Source organism: Ostrea edulis, chromosome 6 (genome assembly GCF_947568905.1).
Source record: "Ostrea edulis chromosome 6, xbOstEdul1.1, whole genome shotgun sequence".
Taxonomy (NCBI): Eukaryota; Metazoa; Mollusca; class Bivalvia; order Ostreida; family Ostreidae; genus Ostrea; species Ostrea edulis.
The window spans coordinates 85857655-85881142 of NC_079169.1; the positions used below are offsets into that span (position 1 = coordinate 85857655).

At 34.4% G+C, this 23488-nt stretch overlaps 2 protein-coding genes across 8 annotated transcripts in view; both read right to left on the minus strand.

Annotated features, from left to right (window-relative positions):
* Nucleotides 1-7668, minus strand: part of LOC125683759 (fatty acyl-CoA reductase 1-like) — a 27422-nt gene extending 19754 nt beyond the window's left edge. Inside the window, exons 1-4 of one of the 5 annotated variants that reach the window (XM_056142466.1) lie at nt 7654-7668; nt 2136-2348; nt 798-973; nt 363-435 (exon numbers count right to left, since the gene is read on the minus strand). In XM_056142466.1, the coding sequence (XP_055998441.1) occupies nt 363-435; nt 798-973; nt 2136-2333 (447 nt within the window). In that variant the 5' untranslated portion in view covers nt 2334-2348; nt 7654-7668. Of the gene's footprint in view, nt 1-362; nt 436-797; nt 974-2135; nt 2349-3866; nt 4004-4307; nt 4362-4454; nt 4568-7653 lie in introns of those variants that run through there. The other 4 variants (XM_056142463.1, XM_056142464.1, XM_048925206.2 and 1 more) reach the window with 4 other exon arrangements.
* A 2750-nt stretch (nt 7669-10418) lies between these two features.
* Nucleotides 10419-23488, minus strand: part of LOC125646388 (ethanolamine kinase 1-like) — a 38967-nt gene continuing 25897 nt past the window's right edge. For 2 of the 3 annotated variants that reach the window (XM_048872632.2, XM_056142469.1), the window contains exons 5-8: nt 22883-22966; nt 18700-18860; nt 12715-12788; nt 10419-12164 (exon numbers count right to left, since the gene is read on the minus strand). In XM_048872632.2, the coding sequence (XP_048728589.1) occupies nt 12101-12164; nt 12715-12788; nt 18700-18860; nt 22883-22966 (383 nt within the window). In that variant the 3' untranslated portion in view covers nt 10419-12100. The remainder of the gene's footprint in view (nt 12165-12714; nt 12789-18699; nt 18861-22882; nt 22967-23488) is intronic. The other variant, XM_048872633.2, reaches the window with a different exon arrangement.

Sequence of the window (23488 nt, forward strand, 5' to 3'; positions counted from 1 at the left end):
ATTATACCCCACTGTTATTTATTCCTATAAAAACACGCAATGAAAAGTAATCCATGAGAAACCAATTAACTGACACCTACTTGTGTAATTATGAGGCCTCCAACCTGGACGACTACGTTCGCAGGTGACTTCAATATAGTAGTCATAAAAACAATACATTATCTACTCAGCGGACCGATAATTGATTTCAAAATAAGTGATATTTCAATATAAGCGATTTCAATTTAACCGATATTTTAATGCAAAGAAAATAAGAGACTGAGACTGGGGATTTTGTTTTACTTCAAAATAAGGGATATTTCAAAATAAGCGACTTCAATATAAGTGGAGTAAGCTGTAGATTAATATGAATTGCAATGTACCTCTAAATTCTTTATTTTCTTGCAAAATTGAATCATTCTGTTGACTCCTACTACATTCATCTCAACTGATAACCTATTTGAAAAAAATTGGCAGGCAATTAGAATTTCATTATATAACCACATCAGATACAAAACACTCAACATGCTCAAAAAGCACAATCTCAAGAACAAATGGAGCAGTTCCTATGCACATATTAAAAATATCAGTAAGTCGAGTATACTGGACTAGGTTCTTTACTTCTTCAGGAATATCACTGAAGTGGTGAAGAAATTAGTCAAGTCTACTCAATCTGCTCTGTGATATTTTTGTTATACTACAGCTTAAGAAGATTTTTTCTATACTTATTTCTGGATATATCCTGAATGGGTATACTCCTTATTATATTAATTTCCATTATGCATAGTCAAATTCTCATTCATTAAATGTTTTCTCACTTCATTTCTTCATCAAACTTGACAGTGGCAGCAGAATGGAAAACAACAGAGACATTGTTGATCACCATTTCTTCATCTTTCTGACTCACGCCCAGGTTCTCGTGCAAAATGTCCCCGGTCACGGGAATAACCTTCTGATTATAGTCAGGGTCCTGACTCCGAAGCTTCTCAAACACCTTCAAACAGAGATTAAATCGGAGAAATTTTTTATTCATTGTCAGGGATTGAAATTACATGTAGCTCTGTATTCCTAGGCTAGCAAAAACCTTGATGGAGCAAACAGGTTTTTTTAAGGTCTTGATTTCAAGGGCCAGGGCCTTCCCAATTGGGAAAAATAGCTACAATTTGGTCAAGGCTGACTCCATTTATTATAAATAATCAGAGGCAAAAAAATTATGTTAACTTAACAATTTTGAAGCAAAAATTGTAACCTGTGAGCCTGTGAAGAAGATTTTTGAACAAAAAAGCTACCCTGCTTTGATTTGTTTTCATTGTTTGGGAATTTAAATGCAAAAATTGGGAAAAAAACCTGCTTTTTAGCATTGGGAACGGGGCCTTATTTCGCCCCCCCCCCCCCCCCCCCCCTACAGACCCTAAAAAAATCCCTGGCAGAGTACCAGTAAAAACTGATCACACAAATCAGTGTTAAATTACCTCAAGTATATCTTATACATTCTAGAAAGTGAGAAACATTTAGTACAGGAGCTCCCTAGAGATTTCAGGTCTTCTAAAAAGTCATTCAATGGCAGGAATACTACAGGGGAATGCTCAGTCAGTGCTTCATCCACAGACAACGACAAACAACCTTCCTCAGGTTTAAATAAGTCACATTTGAAAGCTGTTTTCTGCTACTTTAACATGTCTAATGAACAATTTTATAGTCGCCAGTTCAAAAATTTGTCCATTCAGGATGAAAATGATGTGGATGAAAATTTTCCATACACAGTGCATCAGAAAGTTTATGTTGTTGAGGGGACTAGTACTAAAATCAAAGTCTGGCTGCCAGCTGGGACAACAGGTAGGCCACCAAAGATACTAATCAGGTCAATGTTCCTGTTATCAACTTTCCCCATCTTTTTACGTAACAATCCTATTCGTCCTTGTCCAATAAGTATATCAGTAATTCAAGGACTTTTATCTCTCTGCACACACATACCGTGATAATTTCTGATTGATGACAGTATTTACATATGCTGGTAATTGTAATTTTCATCAGTATTCTAAAGTTGCACATCAAGATATTTCATGCATTGCAATACTGAGTTTTCTCATAATATACTGCCTAGAAGGCTATTAGAAACTTGAATATTTTCATTTAACATCAGATGCAAACTTTACCGTGGAGCCAAGAAGTTCTTCCAATCGCTGGCTAACGTCTTTCCCCTTTTTTGGCCTAATCAGAATGTACACATTTTTTATTCCGGGACATGACCTAAGCAGTTTCTCCAGTAGGGCTTTCCCCATAAATCCAGTAGCCCCAGTGATGAAAATGCTCCTGCCATTGTAGAACTCCGACACTGACTGCTTTTCTGCCATTTTCTCTCTAAATTACTGTGAATAGTACATAAATGTATTAAACATTATCAGATATATAGATCTTAATCTAATGGCCACCACGACAAAAAAGGGAATGAGCCAAAAAGTTGTCATGAAAAACTATCGAATACTGCGAATTATGCACGACATTTAATGGATCAATGTCATGAATATGGAAATTACTGGATCAGAAAGAACTTTGGGTGGGTGATGATAAAAGCAGAATTTTTTTTAGCTATTTTGAAGTTTTCAGTAAAAATTTGTTTCATTCCTTGTGATTTTTATAAGGGATGGTATGGTATACATTTGCACTATTATCATTACAGACAAAATTACCGGTTCCTATGACTTCACAAATATTTTCCCATGTGGCAATACCATCTATTAGTGATGGCATTTTAATATAAAGTTGTTAATAATTAATTCAAATTACTTTTCTTCGTATTTCAATGTACTATCTGATTGATTCCCTCCAACGGGTTGGGAACACTTCCCCTATAACAAGATCTTCTCTCTAGAACGTGATTATCCCTCTTAGTCTTTAGCAAGAAAGTAAACATTACCATAAACAGGGGTTTTTGGTGTCTTTTATTAAAATAATGGCAAACTCTGTGCAATGCTGAATAAGTATGACGCACACTCAAAATGACGCAAATTGTCTCTATAAAATTGACGACAGTCAAGACATTTCATATCAAAGTTGCTGCGCAAGAGGAAAGGAGTCTGAAATCAAATGCAGACTGCGAGTGTTTTGGTTTTGATTAATATATTTTGCAAGAATATATCGCTGTAGGGGAAGTGTTCCCAAACTGTCCAAGTCACTTGTGTGCTACAGCATGTCACATAATATTTTGCTGTCTGTTTTTCATTGCAATGTCATTATAAGTCAGTGATTTTTTAAGGCCCATTTTGGGTCCGAATTTCGGCCCTTTCCCCTCCTAAAAATTGTCATTTTCCCCCCAATTTTGCTTGCATTTTCCCCACTAATAAAATTATGTAAGGAAAACGTATTTGAAAAAAATAAACATTTGATGTGTAATATATACATAACACTTAACAAATAGTTATGGGAATGATGATTTGGATAGAATAGTTGAAAATTTTAGAAGATTAAAGTAAATTAGATGTGTAAAATAAAAATAATATAATGTTTGAAATGATTTTGAAACTTATTTGCGATAAAATTGATTTCTCCCAATTTAAATGAAATGTCGATAATTTTTCCCAATTGGAAAGCCACAGGACTCTTGTAAAGAACGTAGAAAAATCACTGTATTGTGTATCTTGTTCCTATATTACATGATATATCGGTATGTGTGTACTATACAGTATAGACCAGGTTGGGCACACTTTCCCAATAGCGAGATATTCTCGCTAAAACGCAATTATCCCTCTCTAGTGAGAGTAAATATATCCCGCACAACCGAGAAAAATACCCGTGGAGTACATCTTTTCGTGTTTCACGTGAAAAGAAAAAAAAGTGCTAAAATGTCCGATACTTCCAAATATATTGATCAAAACAAAAACACTCACGATATGTATTGTATTTCAAACTGCTTCCCTCTTACGCAGTAACTTTGATATGCAATTTCTTGACTATGTTGTCAACTTCATACAAACAATTCGCATCATGTTGAGTGTGTGGCGCACTTATTCAGCGCTGCACGGGATTTGCCATTACTTTCAATAAAGACGCCAAAGCGACTGTTTATGGTAATGTTTATTTCTAGCTAAAGAGGGATAATCGCGTTTTAGCGAGAATATCTCGCTATAAGGGAAATATTCCCAACCTGTAGAGGACTAGTCGGTTTTCAGGTTTGATATTTTTTCTTAGACCTGAAAAGTCGTTTATCGCTCACATAATGTGTACACCATTCTTTATAAAATTGTGTACTCAATACTCTCTGTCAATAAAAATCAAACACTTGACGTTTGTCGAGCTTGTAATTTCATAAAATTGTACACAACCGTTACCTTCGGCGTCCATTAAAAAAAGGAAGTTCCTACTACGGATGCGCAATGGGGGGTGAATCGATTTACCCAAAACATACGCAAATACCAAAAACACACAAAAAAGTACCAAAATCAGAATCAAATACATAAAGCAAGGTTGTCACTCACAAAATGAATGTATATTGATTTATTGCATACTCATTTATGACTTCGATGGAAAGTTTCTGGAGCATTCCACCCGGCCGCCATTTTGTACTTATGGCGGATTCCAAACCCGAGCATACTTTTTTAACTTTACGGTCGCATACTTGACAGATAATAATGCCACTATAATATTTACATTATCTATCAATTATTTTTTATTTGTTTTGTTTTTTCTTTCCTTTAATTATCTATTTTCGTTGTAGTACGAAATCCTTCTCGGGTCATGACAAAAATTTTGTAAGTCGTAATTTTTTAAGACTAATATTAGTTAATATGTTTTACGGCGTGACCGTGTTTGAGGGCGAAGCAAAAAAGTTTTGGCATTAGTATCTATATCCAAAACAGGACAAAAAACAACCCGAAGTTAGCACGCGGACGGAGCTGTATCAAAGCATCCTAATTTTGGACATTTGATCCGCCTATATATTGAACGCGGGAAATATAACGCAATTGATGTAAACAGTACATTGTGACGTCATATTCAGCGTCGTTATTTAGCAAATTTACAAACATAGCGTTTGAACCACAACAAAAAACATGGCGTTAATCGTGGAGTGATTATATATGATTAAGAAAATAAGATTTACATGCTTTTACGAATTTTATGTAACATCTCAGAACGACGTGAACTAGGGTAGACGAGATTCAAAATGGAGGAATACATGTCCACGCGCTAATATTCGAATCGACGCCATTGGTACCAAACTTTTCAAGTTCCCTAGGTATGGTTTAATTTTTCATTATTTTCCTATATTTCCCTTTTAAACATGTATATACGTGTTACCTATAGGGAGAGCTCCGCTCTCACGGCCCTTCGGGCCGTGAGAGGGCTTCGCCCTCTATTAATAACGAGATAAAATTTCATAATTACAAATTAAGGAAGTCGTAATAACGATATGAAAAGTCAAAATAACAAATTCCTATACTGAGAGTGTGAACAACCGTGAAGTCAGCTTAGAAGAACCACAGTTGGCTTCCATACCAAACTGGAATTCGTTCTCTTATAATTTTGATATTTTCTCTATATTTTATTGAGGGTACGCGCGCTTTTTACTGAACCCTGATAAGAACGACTTTCAAAAGTTGTAATAACGACTTAAACTCATTATAACGACTTTCAAAGTCGTAATTTAACGACTTTTAATTATCTCGTTATATAGGCCTAACACTTCTTTATCTCATAATTAAAAACGACTTTCAAAAGTCGTAATATTTAACAACATTAAAATTTTATCTCGTTGTTTAACTTTTTATCTCTAAATACCAACTTTCGAAAGTCGTAATAACGACTTTTTATATTGTAACTACGACTTTCAAAAGTCGGCACGTTAAAGGACCCACGCTGCCTTGAGTACCGATAGAGTTTTAAAAAGGTCGAAATTTGAAGCCCTACACCGACATCAATGCTGTCTCCATAGGACTGAAAAAAAATTTCGGGTGAGACGTGAAAGGTGAAAGATAAAGAACAGTGATCAATCTCAAAACTCCTATAAGCACTACAATATATATATATATATATATATATAGAGAGAGAGAGAGAGAGAGAGAGAGAGAGAGAGATGATATATATATAGAAGATAAAGAACAGTGATCAATCTCAAAACTCCTATAAGCAATACAAAATATATATATAGATATATATATATATAGAGAGAGAGAGAGAGAGAGATGATATATAGAAGATAAAGAACAGTGATCAATCTCAAAACTCCTATAAGCACTACAATATATATATATATATATATATATATATATTTAAAGAGAGAGAGAGAGAGATAGATGGATGATATATATATATACATGTATATTGAGTTATTTTCGGCGTTCTAATTTTTCTTTATTATTATTATTGTTATATATATATATATAAAGTCAAAAAATAAAATCCAGTACTCAAACTTTAAAAAAGATAAAAGTTTGAGTACTGGATTTTATTTTTTGACTTTATTCTACCCTGATACCAAGAAAAAAGAATTTATTGAATATATATATATATTATTTTGCTCATTTAGAATGTACCACCGGAGCAGCGACATCTGCCAAAATTATAGAAATTTCGCAAGAGAATGGTCTATCTGTTGACATTATCAGAGGTCAAGCTTATTATGACGGTGCTGCAATGGTCCCTGAAAAACGGTATATTGTCAAGGAAGAATCAAAGAACTGAATAGGTTACCTGTGTATGTACACTGTAGAAGCCAAGCGCTCAATTTGAGCATTGCACACACTTGCAGCTTCTTAATCTTGTCACAATTTATACACCGAGTATACTCCAACATGCGAGATGTAGGCTAAGTTGTGATCGGGGTCGCTACCGAATCGGCAATATGATGGTTGTGTAAATTTTTGCATAATATATCTCAATTTATGGATATATTTTGCAGAAAAGCATTTGATTTCGGAAGAACGCATAAATTCAGGAATATATGAATATAGATATGGAAACAAATATATCCACTGTACACTTTCTAGTTTAATCAAACACCTCAATACAATTCCGACGATCGGGGCAAGTTTGGCACTACCGCATGCCTAGGATAAAATGAAAGGTGAAGATAAGGAACAGTGATCAATCTCATAACTCCTACAAGCAATACAAAATAGATATTTGGGCAAACACGGACCCCTGGATATACCAGAGGAGGGATCAGGTGCCTAGGAGGAGTAATCATCCCCTGTCGACCAGTCACACCCGCTGTGAGCCTTATATCTTGATCAGGTTAACGGAGTTATCCGTAGTCAAAATGAGTGTGCCAAGAACGACCTACATGTAACAATCAATATTGGGGCAACGCTTTGTTTTATCGTCACTTTAACATGGCCAAAAATTACGCGTGATCTGTTTAGGTTTATGCATATGTATACTGTCCGTAAATAAAATCAATTGTATTCAAATACATGTATATACATGTACATGTATCGACGAAAAATTTATGTTGTGCACGTGTGTATGCTATCATATTTCTTCATGTCCCTTTGGGTTATACAAATACCCGCATGTGATAACAAGAATATAATTTTCTGAAATCAGCTTTCGGACTCGTATCAAAAAAAAAAAAAAAATAAATAAATAAAACAAAATCGTTGGTATGAAATATTTAAGCGTGAAAAGGTGCAGTATATGATAAATAGAGTATATTACATGCTAAAATCCATATCATACATGTATGGCATATCAGTCCTCGGGCCCCATGCATATCTTTAAATAGTGATCTAGAACTGATGTCGAGTAACACTGTAACACAAAGTACCAGGCAATAATTCCAGTCCTCACTTTCACTTTATAATTCAACAAATTACATCACTTTCACTTTATAATTCAACAAATTACATCACTTTCACTTTATAATTCAACAAATTACATCACTTTCACTTTAAAATTCAACAAATTACATCACTTTCACTTTATAATTCAACAAATTACATCACTTTCACTTTATAATTCAACAAATTACATCTTATAAGTTTGGTTCAATACCAGTTATGTATGACAGTTGCAATTACTGATAAAAGCTTTCATGATATATATATATATATATATGTGTGTGTGTGTGTGAGGAACTTATGTTTTGTAAAACGAATTCAGAATATTGCTTTTCAAAACAAAAACAAAACAAACAACAACAAAAATAACAACAACAACAAAAACAACAACAACAAATCAACGAAATATATACACTGTACTACTAAAAAAAATTGAAAGTGTACGAATATATATACATTGTGTGTATATATATATATATATATATATATATATATATATATATATATATATATATATATACATGTATATATATATATATATAATTATATATATATATATATATAGCATCATAATGCACCGGTATATAAAGCTACGCATGTACTAAAAAAATGTGGAAAATACCCGCCTTTAATTTATGAAGTCACACTTCGTGCATTTGATAATTCACAGCTTAAATTATATAGTTTTGTATAAACTGTTGTTTAAGAAATAATGATCGCGGTTTTGTTTCAAAACAACATTTCTCGACCTCGGAGGTTATCCTGCAACATACACAAAAACAAGAACTTTATTTCTATTTTACTACGGCTCAGAACTATACAGCCAATCGTTTTACTACATGTATATAGCTATGAATTAGATCATTGTGACGTCATGGAAGTTCCCGAAACGGTCTACTTTTTTTTTTTTTTTTACTGACGAAAAGGGCAGGGGTAGGGGTATTCTAAATCTACTTTAGAAAAAAGATATTTCAAGAATTTAGTTTGATGTTGACGGATTATATCAATTGCTTTGAATACATGGTTCAAGAAAAAACTTGTCTTTACATGTGCATCTCTCTCAGAATGCAGATGATTGACTTTATTGTTGCATTAGCAAAATACAAAGTGCAATTTTAAGCAAGAGGAGTCACGAGTATAAATTTTCTCATAATCAGTTATTACGTATGAAGGTACATGTATATCGCAGAATAATGATTGCGGCATTCCTTTGCTCTTTGCAATAACCGTGGTAGAATATTTGACAATGAGTAGCATGAATTAGTTAGAAGTAAGGTCAAATCCTGAACCATAGTTTTCGTCAGCGAGTGTTGGCCTCCATAATCGTTTATAGTAAAGATAATGGTTTATATATAGGACCTCCCATGGTTTGTGGTTGGATATGATTATTATCCCACTCATTGTGTTTTCTCTCCCTTTGCCTGAATATTATCCAACGAGTTGTGTTAGACATGTACATGTTTATCCCCGAGCCTTGACCAGGGGGTAGAAAACACAACGAGTTGGATAATAATTATATACAACCACAAACCATGAGAGATTCTTTTTATCATATATTTTATCCTAACATACCACTGAACTTGCATTTCCAAAATATTCGTTCATAGACGGTCCCTTTTTAAGATTTGGATGTGTGAATGTTAACGATGAATTTTCCATCATGTATACCATCATTCAGAATTTTTTTTACGATTCCTGTGACATGGAGCTTTCATTGTTGAATGTCCTTGTGTTTCTCACATCTGCGTTCTAAAAAGTGATGGAATCGTTTTGTGTGCAGTTGAATGTGGTGAATCCCGGGTCATTTGGTGCATGGAGATGGAAAGTTTATATCCAAGTTAAATAAAGGGGGTAAATACGTGATAAAAAGATCTTAGTGTGTTTATTGCCTAATGTGAACTATCGGGTTTTCTAACACTTAGAAAGATTTACACAGTAAGACATGGTCAGTTTTGACAAGGAGGGTGTTCTATAGAGCGGTTTTCATTTAAGTTTCAAGAAAAACGATTTCAGTTCATGTCACCTAATATTTGTTCGGTTTTTTTTTTTATTTCTTTCAATGTATTTTTGTTTCCTTGATCGACATTGAAAAATATTTTACGCTCGATACAAAACATGATTGGGATTGTATGCAACCCCAAGCTGCAGTCTGTTTCACTTTTTCGAGATGATGAATAAGCTAATGAAAATAACAGGTCTGCTCCTTCGATCGAAACTAATTACTTCACACATAAATTCATTGATTTCAAATTGTAAAGACTTTAACAACACCTGTGACACTCGCATCAATTTTTACAAATTGGGGAGGGGGGGGGGGATTCTGTCACCTTGATCTAGTTCCTATGCACATTACATGTTGCGTCACACGGCGTAGGAACACCTATGGGGTATAAACAATATCGTGTGAATGATTTGCACTGGATAAAGGGGTAAATATGTGATAAAGATATTCGATCACCTGTTGAGCGATATGCTCAGAAAACTGTTTAGCCATGTAACATTCCAATTTGTACCATTTACATGTACATACATGGAGTATCCGGTTGTAATTATCCCGGCTATATTGTTAGACGGAATGCCGTGTATACACCTACATCTATATATACATGCATACAGCCTAGTGGTAATGACCATTTATTGATAAATTATAACAAAACTATACTATACTTTGTAAATGTTTTATGATAAATAATGGCCAATATACAATATCCGGACACAATGTCTGGTACACAACACGTATATTTCACACAAACAATATATCATCCGGACACAATGTCTGGTACACAACACGTATATTTCACACAAACAATATATCATCCGGACACAATGTCTGGTACACAACACGTATATTTCACACAAACAATATATCATCCGGACACAATGTCTGGTACACAACACGTATATTTCACACAAACAATATATCGTGGATCCCAATTAGTTACAATAAACTTGTTTTTCTTCTATCTATATCACAGCCAGATTTAGAAAGTCACTGATACATGTATGTTATATACCCCGACAATTCAATTCTACATAATGATGAAATGAATTGCAAACGAACACAAACATTTGACTAAACATAGTTAAAAATGTAAAATTCACCATGTAAAATCATGCTTCATGCGGTGTGTCGTACTGCATTCTGTAACGTACATCTAAAACACACACAGCCACCAAGAGGCCAGTGGGCCACAATACTCACCTGAGTTGTTACAGAGAAAGGGATCTCATAAACTGTAGACAAGGCCACACTCCTTAACTTGCATCTTATCAAATGATTAATACGACAATTTTATCTCTCGGAGCATATCACATATTTCTTTGAGAAGTATACATATTTCACCACATATAAAATCCTTAACCTTGATTTGAACAAACTCGAATCTAAATACATGTACATTTATAAGAATACAATTTCAAATATCTATATTATCTATCTATTGCATAGGCGTAGCTTGGGTTCGAATATTACCGAGGCAGGGGGTCTGGGGGGCTGCGCCCCCCCAGAAGCTATTGACATTTTAACAACGTAAAAGGTGTTTATTTTACCGAGGCAGCTGCCTCGGTTGCCTCAATGGAAGTTACGTCACTGTATTGATTGCAAATGCCCCTCGAAAAATATTTCACAGAGATTGTAATGACTACTTAACTGAACAACTCGGGTATGTTGCGGCCCTAAGGCTCCTGCACATGACAAATATATCAACTTTCAAAAGCCTACCATATTAGTTTTGAAAACTAACTTCTACCAAACTTAGTAAACTGGTCGCTGAATGTCAAATGACAAGCGTTCCTTTCTGAGCAATGACAATGTACATTTCAATACCTGACTCAACAAAAGATTTTACAAAAACATGGAAAAAGGGTAATTTCTTCCAAGCAATTTCTCTGTGAAAAGATCCATAAAACAGTAATTGGATTTTATTCAAAATTTAACAAATCATATATGAATGTTACCACACAAAAATAGGAATTTTTTCTTCTTCAATTTTCTCCACAATGACAAGTAAGTCGTGAAAAATAGGTAAGTGCAAAAAATTCAAGGTAAATATATGAAGCTTGTTCATAATCAAATGTATGCATATCATTTTGTTACAATCAATTTTATCTGTAACAATTCTGAAATAATTACCTTTCATCCTTCTTTAGAGCAACAGAATAACTTAAATCTTAAAACAAGGCATCAAGATCTACTATGCTTGTGAAATACTTGATTCCAAATAACTAATAAATATTTGATACAATAAATCATCATAAAAGACAACCCTCCTCCCTTGTTTTGGTGGAATGTAAATGCACTATATAATGATAAAAACAGTCCTGTTTATCAACACTGGTCTTGCCTTTCATTGCAGGGAGAGGAAGTCATTTTTCCGTTTAAAATACTCATCAAATCTAATAACAGCATATCTACAATATAAGGTGAGAAAATAATTAATCATCTGGTGCATTATATGAACCGTTAATCATCTGGTGCATTACATGAGCCATTATTCATCTGGTGCATTATATGAACCGTTAATCATCTGGTGCATTATATGAACCGTTAATCATTTGGTGCATTACATGAACTGATAAGAATGTGTAACATTCAGTTGCAGATAAATTATTGACAATATTTTTTTAAATTTTTTATTTTTAATCTTTTTTTATAGCTTTTAAAAACATAAATATACGAGACAACTTTCATCCTTGCATTCACACAATTATTATTGACAATCTTGCCATAAAATAGATATAAAAAAGGATGAAAAAATACAAAATACCCACAGATACAGATTTCCCTTTCGATAAAACACTTAAGCTGATTTAAAAATATAAAATTTAGATGAGCAATTCAAAATTTAACCAGGAAAGTATAAATCATGATACTACACTGTATCAAAAAAGGCAACAATGCACCTACAGGTGCTGAAAACGAAAGACGATTCTTAAATTTACAACAATAAATGCCACCTACCCTAAATAATCAAAGTCAATGGCTGAGTATTTGGCCTGTATGATTCCCCATACTCCCCAGAAGTAATGTGCCGCCTGTCAAAATAGTCATACAGTGAAAAATTATCAAAACATGTCAGATTGTGCTGTCTGTCAAAGTAGTCACACAGTGAAGAAATCTCATATAACGTCAGAACATGCTGCCTGTCAAAATAGTCACAGTGAAGAAATCTCAAAACATGTCGGAATGTGCTGCCTGTCAAAATAGTCACAGTGAAGAAATCTCAAAACATGTTAGAATGCGCTGCCTGTCAAAATAGTCACAGTGAAGAAATCTCAAAACATGTCAGATTGTGCTGCATGTCAAAATAGTCACAGTGAAGAAATCTCAAAACATGTTAGAATACGCTGCCTGTCAAAATAGTCACAGTGAAGAAATCTCAAAACATGTCAGATTGTGCTGCCTGTCAAAATAGTCACAGTGAAGAAATCTCAAAACATGTCAGATTGTGCTGCATGTCAAAATAGTCGCAGTGAAGAAATCTCAAAACATGTCTGAGCACGCGGCCTGTCAAAATAGTCACAGTGAAGAAATCTTGGAACATGTCTGAACGTGGTGCCTGTCAAAATAGTCAGTGAAGAAATCTCAAAACGTCAGATTGTGCTGTCTGTCAAAACAGTCAATGAAGAAATCTCAAAACATGTCAGAATGAGCTGCCTGTCAAAATAGTCAGTGAAGAAATCTCAAAACATGTCAGAATGCACTGCCTGTCAAAATAGTCACAGTGAAGAAATCTCAAAACATGTCAGAATGCGCTGCCTGTCAAAATAGTCACAGTGAAGAAATCTCAAAACATGTCAGATTGTGCTGTCTGTCAAAATAGTCACACAGTGAAGAAATCTCAAATAATGTCAGAATGTGCTGTCTGTCAAAATAGTCACAGTGAAGAAATCTCAAAACATGTCAGATTGTGCTGTCTGTCAAAATAGTCACACAGTGAAGAAATCTCAAATAATGTCAGAATGTGCTGTCTGTCAAAATAGTCACAGTGAAGAAATCTCAAAACATGTCAGAATGTGCTGTCTGTCAAAATAGTAACAGTGAAGAAATCTCAAAACATGTCAGAATGCGCTGTCTGTCAAAATAGTCACACAGTGAAGAATTCTCGAAACATCAGATCAGTATTTAAATGAGTCAAATGCTGTGTAGTTTTTTCTATTACATAATTGTTCTGTACATGTATATCATACAATGCATCAAATGTTCTGTATAGTGTTATTTTCTGTTACATAATTGTTCTGTATATCATACATGTATATATCAAAATGGTGTTCTAAGGCCTATGTGTTGCCTGTAAGTACACAGACAGACAACTTCTAACAAAGTGGTCTCAGGGTGTCCTGCATCATCTATACATGTAGGTAACACAAATGTGTTCCATTAATCGTTGTTAGGGGTATGAGAGTTCCATTTGATGTCCTTGGGTGTTGAGTCTGTTCAATTTTTGTCTGTTAGTGATGTTCAATGTGTTCCATCTATTGTTACCATTGATTGGTGATGTTCAATTATTCTGTTATTTAAGAGGGATATAAAATTTGTTCCATTATGCTGTTGTTCGGAGCAGAAGGTTTGATCCATTTTGCTGTTGTTGTGGATATTTAGTGTGTGTTCCATTTTGCTGCTGTAGGGGGTATTTAGTAAGTTCTATTTTGCTGTTATTGGGGGTATTCAGTGTACTCCATTTTGATGTTGTTTGGGGGGGAGGGGGTATTTAGTGTGTCCCTTTTGCAATTGTTGGGGGTATTTAGTGTGACCCGTTTTGCTGTAATTGAGGGTATTTTGTGTGATCCATTTTGCGGTTGTTGGGAATATTTAGTGTGCTCTATTTTGCTGTTGTTGTGGATATTTAGTTTGTTCCATTTTGCTGTTGTTCTGGATATTTAATGTGTTCCATTTTGCTGTTGTTAGGGGTAGTAAGTGTGATCCATTTTGCAGTTGTTGTGGATATTTAGTGTGTTCTATTTTGCTATTGTTGTGGATATTTAGTATGTTCTATTTTGCTGTAGTTGTGTGGATATTTAGTGTGTTCTATTATGCTGTTGTTGTGGATATTTAGTATGCTCTATTTTGCTGTTGTTGTTGATATTTAATGTGTTCCATTTTGCTGTTGTTGTGGATATTTAGTGTGGTCCATTTTGCTGTTGTTGTGTGGATATTTAGTGTGTTCTATTTTGCTGTTGTTGTGGATATTTAGTGTGTTCTATTTTGCTATTGTTGTGTGGATATTTAGTGTGTTCTATTTTGCTATTGTTGTGTGGATATTTAGTGTGTTCTATTTTGCTGTTGTTGTGGATATTTAGTGTGTTCTATTTTGCTGTTGTTGTGTGGATATTTAGTGTGTTCTATTTTGCTGTTGTGTGGATATTTAGTATGTTCTATTTTGCTATTGTTGTGGATATTTAGTGTGTTCTATTTTGCTATTGTTGTGGATATTTAGTGTGTTCTATTTTGCTGTTGTTGTGTGGATATTTAGTATGTTCTATCTTGCTGTTGTTGTGGATATTTAGTATGGTCTATTTTGCTGTTGTTGTGGATATTTAATGTGTTTCATTTTGCTGTTGTTGTGGATATTTAGTGTGTTCTACTTTGCTGTTGTTGTTGATATTTAGTGTGTTCCATTTTGCTGTTGTTGTTGATATTTAGTGTGTTCTATTTTGCTGGTGTTGTGGATATTTAATGTGTTCCATTTTGCTGTTGTTGTTGATATTTAGTGTGTTCCATTTTGCTGTTGTTGTGGATATTTAGTATGTTCTATTTTGCTGTAGTTGTGTGGATATTTAGTGTGTTCTATTATGCTGTTGTTGTGAATATTTAGTATGCTCTATTTTGCTGTTGTTGTTGATATTTAATGTGTTCCATTTTGCTGTTGTTGTGGATATTTAGTGTGGTCCATTTTGCTGTTGTTGTGTGGATATTTAGTGTGTTCTATTTTGCTGTTGTTGTGGATATTTAGTGTGGTCCATTTTGCTGTTGTTGTGTGGATATTTAGTGTGTTCTATTTTGCTGTTGTTGTGGATATTTAGTGTGTTCTATTTTGCTGTTGTTGTGTGGATATTTAGTGTGTTCTATTTTGCTGTTGTTGTGGATATTTAGTGTGTTCTATTTTGCTGTTGTTGTGTGGATATTTAGTGTGTTCTATTTTGCTGTTGTGTGGATATTTAGTATGTTCTATTTTGCTATTGTTGTGGATATTTAGTGTGTTCTATTTTGCTATTGTTGTGTGGATAATTAGTATGTTCTATTATGCTGTTGTTGTGGATATTTAGTGTGTTCTATTTTGCTGTTGTTGTGTGGATATTTAGTATGTTCTATCTTGCTGTTGTTGTGTGGATAATTAGTATCTTCTATTATGCTGTTGTTGTGGATATTTAGTATGCTCTATTTTGCTGTTGTTGTGGATATTTAATGTGTTTCATTTTGCTGTTGTTGTGGATATTTAGTGTGTTCTACTTTGCTGTTGTTGTTGATATTTAGTGTGTTCCATTTTGCTGTTGTTGTTGATATTTAGTGTGTTCTATTTTGCTGGTGTTGTGGATATTTAATGTGTTCCATTTTGCTGTTGTTGTTGATATTTAGTGTGTTCCATTTTGCTGTTGTTGTTGATATTTAGTGTGTTCCATTTTGCTGTTGTTGTGAAAATTTAGTGTGTTCTATTTTGCTGTTGTGGTGGATATTTAGTGTGTTCTATTTTGTGGTTGTTGTGGATATTTGGTGTGTTCTATTTTGCTGTTGTTGTGGATATTTAGTGTGTTCCATTTTGTGGTTGTTGGGGGTATTTAGTGTGTTCCATCTTGCTATTGCTGTGGGTATTAAGTGTGTTCCATTTTGCTCTAATTATTAGTGCTTTCATTCAATTTTTACTCCTAAACTTCATAAATTCAAATAATTTTTTATATACCTAGTACAGTAAAACTCTGATATAGCGAATTTCTGGGGACCCTCTATAAAAATTCGCTATAAGCGTAATTCGCTATACGTTTATAGCGAATTCATAATTCAAATATAACGAATTCGTTATAAAACTGATTTGTTCTACATGTATATCAGTTCTATAAGAAAGCAGCAATCGATATACTTGCCTTTTTATTGTCTTTAAGAGAAATGAAGCCTATATACTTTCAAAAAGAAATATTTTTATACAAGAAATACACACATTGATTTATATATGATAATTTATCTTGATGATTATTTAAAAGTCATGCAAGAACATGTCGAGAGAGAAATGTCAACAACATTTTGCGCAATACATACATGTACAGTCTATTGCAATTGTCATTTACTTGTTGCTTTACACAAATAAAGAAGTGTACGATAAAATAAATCCAATCAAACTTCAAATTTAATTAGCGAAAATAGTAAACAATATACCGACAATATATTTCCTAAACGTATAAGCAAGTATTGTTTTGCGTTAACAACCTTTTTTGAAAAAATGCAAACAAATTTTGTAATAAGTGTGGAACCTTTATGTCAATGGAAAACGATTGTTAAAAATCACAAAGAGTTTAAAATGAAAAAAATAAATTCGTTATAAAAGGTGATTTTTACGTTTATTTTTAATTCAAGGGGAATAAGAATTTACTTCATTATATCCGTAAATTCGCTTTATCCGTGTTCGTTATAGACGCAGATTTTTATATATCAAAGGCCTTTTAGGGCCTGAGAGTCGACTCTCTCTTCATCTGCTCGTCAATGTTTTGGAGAATTACTAAGTTTCTGTTTCTGTAACTTAAGAAATTTAATTTGTAAAGTCTTGGGTATATATTTTAACATAATGTATATACTTAAAGATAATTTACACTCTAGGCCTAGAGAGGAATTTTGAGAGTCATAATTCAAACAAAACATTGACTTGTCATGACATTGTTTCCCTGAACAATTCTTGAGAAAAAAATATTTTCCTATATACTGTTTCCAAACACAACATCGGAAAATGTATTCATTGCACTCTCTTTGATCCCCTTTACAAGAAAATGTAATCAGTATGAATCTGTGGTCCATCTGTATGTTTCAACAATGCACATATTCGATATTGAAATGAACATTACCGGCGAATATGTGAATCTCCGATGAGAAGCGACATACCAATAGTTAGCACACAGTACAAAGGTTGTAGTCATCAAAACTGAAGCACGCTCACAATTGACCACCCCATTTCCCATGCATGGCATCTAGCTCCTCCGAGGTGACGCTTTTTAAAATATGAAAAATACAGGTACCACAGCGATCAAATTACCTGATCCTGAAGGTTCAACGGAAACAAAGAATCGATTCGTGCAGAAGAGTTGATGTCAAAAGTAGTATTCCAAGGGGAAATAGCAGGAAAACAACCATGATATCTTAAGTCTTCGATGAAATGTACATAGATATTTTCGCCCTATAACACAAATTTCGGTGAACACACACTATCAGTCTCTTCACCAACTTCTGTAAACACACGATATTTTTCCCGCTAAAACGTCACGTGACAATGTTGAAATTAGACAAGTCGTTCTTGAAATAATATATTCATACGCGCTCACGTTGTCTAATAAACAGATCAGACAAAACATTTTTAAAGGAGAATTTGCATGTTATGTAGCGCAGAATCATAATCGGAATAGTTTTAAAGAGTATGGATAAGAAAGGAATGATATTTACCAAACAGTCTTGAAATTTCAACAACTAAAGAATAAGAACTATTTGCACGTGCATGATTATAACAGGTTTGTGCACAAAATCCGAGCTCGCAGGTAATAGCAAGGGTCTTCTCGCTACGCGAGTCGACTCAATAATATATAAAGAATTTGCCGGGGAAATCGTTTTCACTTTGCTGTAGCCGTAATTTCGTTATATCCGTGTTCGCTATATTCGAGTTTTACTGTATATCTGTCACTAATTCTCAAAGTTACAAAGCTATATTAATTATCTCTGAGGTAATCTTATGTAAAAATTAAGTTCCCTTACCAGTGCAAACTTGTTGACAGCACAGTATAATTTCCAAATGTCGGCATCAGTCACCGTTGGACCACTTGCAAGTCTAGACCACTCCTGCAGGTACTCACGTATCCATGACAACTGAAAGTCTTTGTCTGGGTATAAGGAATAATCTGTCACATCCCCAATACCTATAATTGCAGACACTGATTTACTTCTGAGATTCCAGAACTACAGGTGTTTAACTGCAGATTGAACAACTTAAGGTATTTTTACAATATCTATAAATACGTATACAGCCAAAACTGTTTTTGGTCAGACAGACGCATGGACATCGGTATGTCTATGTCCTCATCCGCGTTGCGATGAGGGACAAACAAGACTGAATAGGTCAGAATTCCAGCTCCATGGTCACAAGGTCAAACATCGACAGAATAATGACGTCTTGCCATAAAGAACAAATTGTGAAAGTCCTACCTTAAATAGTTCAGGAGATATTTAATAGGTCAGGTTTTTTTTTTTATAAAAAGTAGGTCGAACTCCAAGGTTAAAAGATCAAACACCATATTGTGTCAAAAGGTCTTGCCCCTATCTATGGGTTATGTTTTCTTAAAAGTAGGCCAAACTTCCAAGTTCAAGGTCAAAAGGTCATGATAAGAAAGGACTTGTCATAAGAAAACACATACTGACAACTCAACTGTATGACAAACGGGATAATTTCAGCTTCTCCATCGTCAACTTCCCATATTTATGTAGCAATATTCCATTATCACCTGCATATGGTGTTTACATATCTCAACTAATTCGATATGCAAGAGCTTGTTCTGGGTAGTCAGTTTTTAAATCGAGGTAAGCTACTGACAAACAAGTTGATGGTACAGGGATTTCAACAGTCTCGATTGAAGTCAGCATTTCGTAAATTCTATGGTCGTTATAACGATTTAGTTCGTCAATACAACCTCGCATTGGGTCAAATGCTGTCTGACGTGTTTCATACCGATTGTTAAGCCGTTCTTGGCACACTGATTTTGACTGCGGATAACTCTGTTTACCTGATCTGGATATGGAGCTCACGGCGGGTGTGACCGGTCAACAGGGGATGCTTACTCCTCCTAGGCACCTGATCCCACCTCTGGTGTATCCAGGGGTCCGTGTTTGCCCAACTATCTATTTTGTATTGCTTATAGGAGTTATGAGATTGATCACTGTTCGTTATCTTCACCTTGCATATATACACTTTACAAATTATGAAAGATCTATCTTAAATAGTTCATGCCATATTGAATAGTTCACATTCTTATTAGGTCACCTGAGCAAACTCAGGTGACCTTTTGCAGTTGGTTGTCGTCAGTCATCGTGTGACTTCCAATTGGAACATTTTTAACTTGTTCTTGATAACTACTACTCCAATTCTTTTTTCAAATTTGGTATGAATCATCTTTGGGACAAGGGAGATACGAATTGTAAATTTCAGGACTTCTGCATTCCTTGGGCCTAAGGGGTGGGGCAAAAACTGGCCAAAATTAACCAATTTTCAAAAACCTTCTCTACACCTGCATATCTTTAAGAATAAAACTAAATGTATTGTGATATAGAGCAGGAAGGCCTCTACCAAAATTTTAACTTTCAGGATCCCAAGTTAAGGTTCTGACTCAAGGGTGGGGACAAATTTGGCATATGTATATATAGTGTGTATGTGCAAAACATATAATGATATCTGCTTTAATGCTATTGATACTAAATTGAAACTAAATGGATATTTAGAAGGAGGAGGTTGTCCTTTACCAAATCTGTAAATTCCATGATCCTAGGGGGTAAGAAGGGTTTGGTTTCAGGGTGGTACCAAAATTATCATAATGATTTGAAGGACTTCTATAAGTTTGTTGATGCCATATAAAATCTAAATGCATATTTAGGAATACAGTGGAACCCCGTTATTACGTTCCCCCTTTAATACGTTAGTCCGCATATTACGTTGGAATTTCAAAGCACAAAACCATTTCTTAACAAACCTATATAAAATAGACCTCGTTATTACGTTGTCCTAAGATGCCGGGACTCGGTATTACGTTGTAAAAATTCCGACGAAAACGTAATAAACCCCTAATTATTCAATAGTGATTCTCAAAATAATAAGCCATTCACACCTTGACTGCCTGAGGCAGTCACCACGTAAATTTCCTGGTCTGTTTGGGGATTAGAGACGCTTGACTGATCACGCTATGATAGATCAAGCGACATCAATACAGGTGAATACCCCGTATAGAAGCCAGTGATAAACAATTAAATGATGTTTATTTAGAAATTGTACTCTTTGAAATTTACTTCATTTTTCATATTTTGATAATCAAAGAAATAATTTCTCAACTACCTGCGTGTTCAGCATAGTGTGATTACCTTCGCTATTAAAACTCTATTTACAGACAGCTTTGGTACCAAACATGAAAGACAAGATTTATCGTAGCAATGTTAAAACCGCTTGGGTAACTTCTTGGACATAGGTGACTAAAGGTGTTCAATTAAAAAATTGTCTGTTGTTTGGACATGCAGCTTGGGTGTTCGTAAATCTCGTCCATACATACACAAATCAAACTGTCCTGTGTTATCGGCCGATTCGTGCACGGCATTTACCTCTATGAATATTCTAAAATCCCCTGATGCGCACGTAATTTTAGTGCCATCATTTAGCGTTGTAAATGAAATCTTCGTGCATCATTATATTTTTTTTATGTGGATTGCGCTTAAATTGTTCTCCGTGTTTATCGTTGGTGAGAAAAGTGTGTAAGTGTTGGGTATCGTGTGCGTTTTGTATCTATAGTTTTGTTGTTTTTTGGATGGGATTTTTTTTTTATTGCATTGTGTATTGTGTAATTAGCGAACTTAATAAAAACGATATTTTGTTATTTTTTTTAATACGAATGTTGAATACGAACCGGAACGAGTTATTGAGAGAAATTTACATGAACGCATTGTTTTAAAGTTGAACAAAATGGCGGTCCAAACGAATGCAGAAAAGCGACGTTTATCAAAACATCCTTATGAATCCTACACCAGAAATAAAGAAATGGGATAAGAACATGAAGAATTACGGACATTAAAGATAAGATGTAAATAAAACAAAGTATCATAGTCTTTTAAACAAAGAAACAGTAAAGATATATTCACACACCCCTTCACGGAGTACCAACGGATGATATACAATTTCCAAACGATATTTTTAACGGATTTCACTGGGAACGTTTATTACGTTGCCCCCGGTATTACGTTATTTTATCGTGACAAAATGGAAAACGTAATAACGGGGTTCCACTGTAGTACAAAATGATGTACAAAACATGGTGAATTTCACAAACTCAGGGTTTTGACTCTAGGATGGGTCCAAATTAGTCATGTTGTTTAATTTCAACACGTATGTCATATTATGTAAAGCCTTTCATCAGTGTAAGTACTTTTGAGGGCATTTTTAAAAGTTCTAAAAACACTTCTTGTTTTATACTGTTGCTGAATATCAGAATTTAGCTTAGATATTCACAACAGGATTTTTTTCTAGATTTCATAGGCTTTGGAGTTAGTGATACCTTTAACTAGTACTCAGGTGACTGATAAGGCCTGTGGGCCTCTTGTTAAAAGTGGGTCAAACTTCCAGGTCAAGCTCACAAAATCACACACCAATGCATCTCTTGAGAAAAATGTATAACACCTATAGCTAGTTCAAGAGATATTTTAAAGATTTTTCCTATATATCAACATATAAAATTGGGATCCCCTATTATGGCCCCATCCTACCCCCTGGGGCCATGGTTTGAACAAACTTGAATATGCACTATGTCAGGAAGCTTGTATACATGTAAAATTTAACTTTTCTGACCCTTTGGTTCTTGAGAAAAAGATTTTAAATGACTCAACCCTATTTTTGCCTTTTTTGTGATTATCTCCCCTTTGAAGAGGCATGGCCCTTCATTTGAACAAACTTGAAATCCCTAAACTCATGGATGATATGTACCAAGTTTGATTGAAATTGGCCAAGTGGTTCTGGAGGAGAAGATGAAGATGTGAAAAGTTTACAGACAGATGGGCAGACGACAAACAAGAGATGATCAGAAAATCTCAGGTGAGCTAGAAACTACTTTATTGAAGTACAATTACACTATACATGTACTATAATTAGTATTTTATACAATCTTACTGACATCAGTGACAACAAATTACTAACCTGCATATTCACAAAAGTGGTTCCCAATATCAAAAGGTTGATAGTTGTACATCCCATATTCCTGGTCAATGAAAGTTACTTTCCCTGTAAAGAAAAACTTTCCATATCGTACTCTTTATACAACTTGAATTTAATTTCTACTAGTCTGTTGGGTTGAAATGCTTCAGCATAAATTACATATGCTAATTCAAAACATAGACCTTTGATTTAGATGCTCACAGGAACTCTCCTTTTTGCTGAAGTCCACAAAATGTAATTCATTTTCTTTTCATATTACTGTACCTGCAGTGGGAATTACTTTATCTACTACAGACAAACAAACACCAATGAGGTTTGTGCAACAACTTGTGCACGTCTTAAAATATTGCATTTTTAAACATTTCCTTTAACATCATGAATAAATTCTGTACTCCATAAATGTATAATTTCATTCAAAACAGAACAAACAACCTGGCCTCTCAAGCTGGTATGACTACAAGCAACAAGCAATTTCTGAGATATCAGCTTTTTTGTGATGGAGGTAATTTCAGTTTTCTATTGACTGCTTGGGTGGGTATAAGATGCATACAAATATCATAGACTTAAGTTATGTAGATACATGTAATG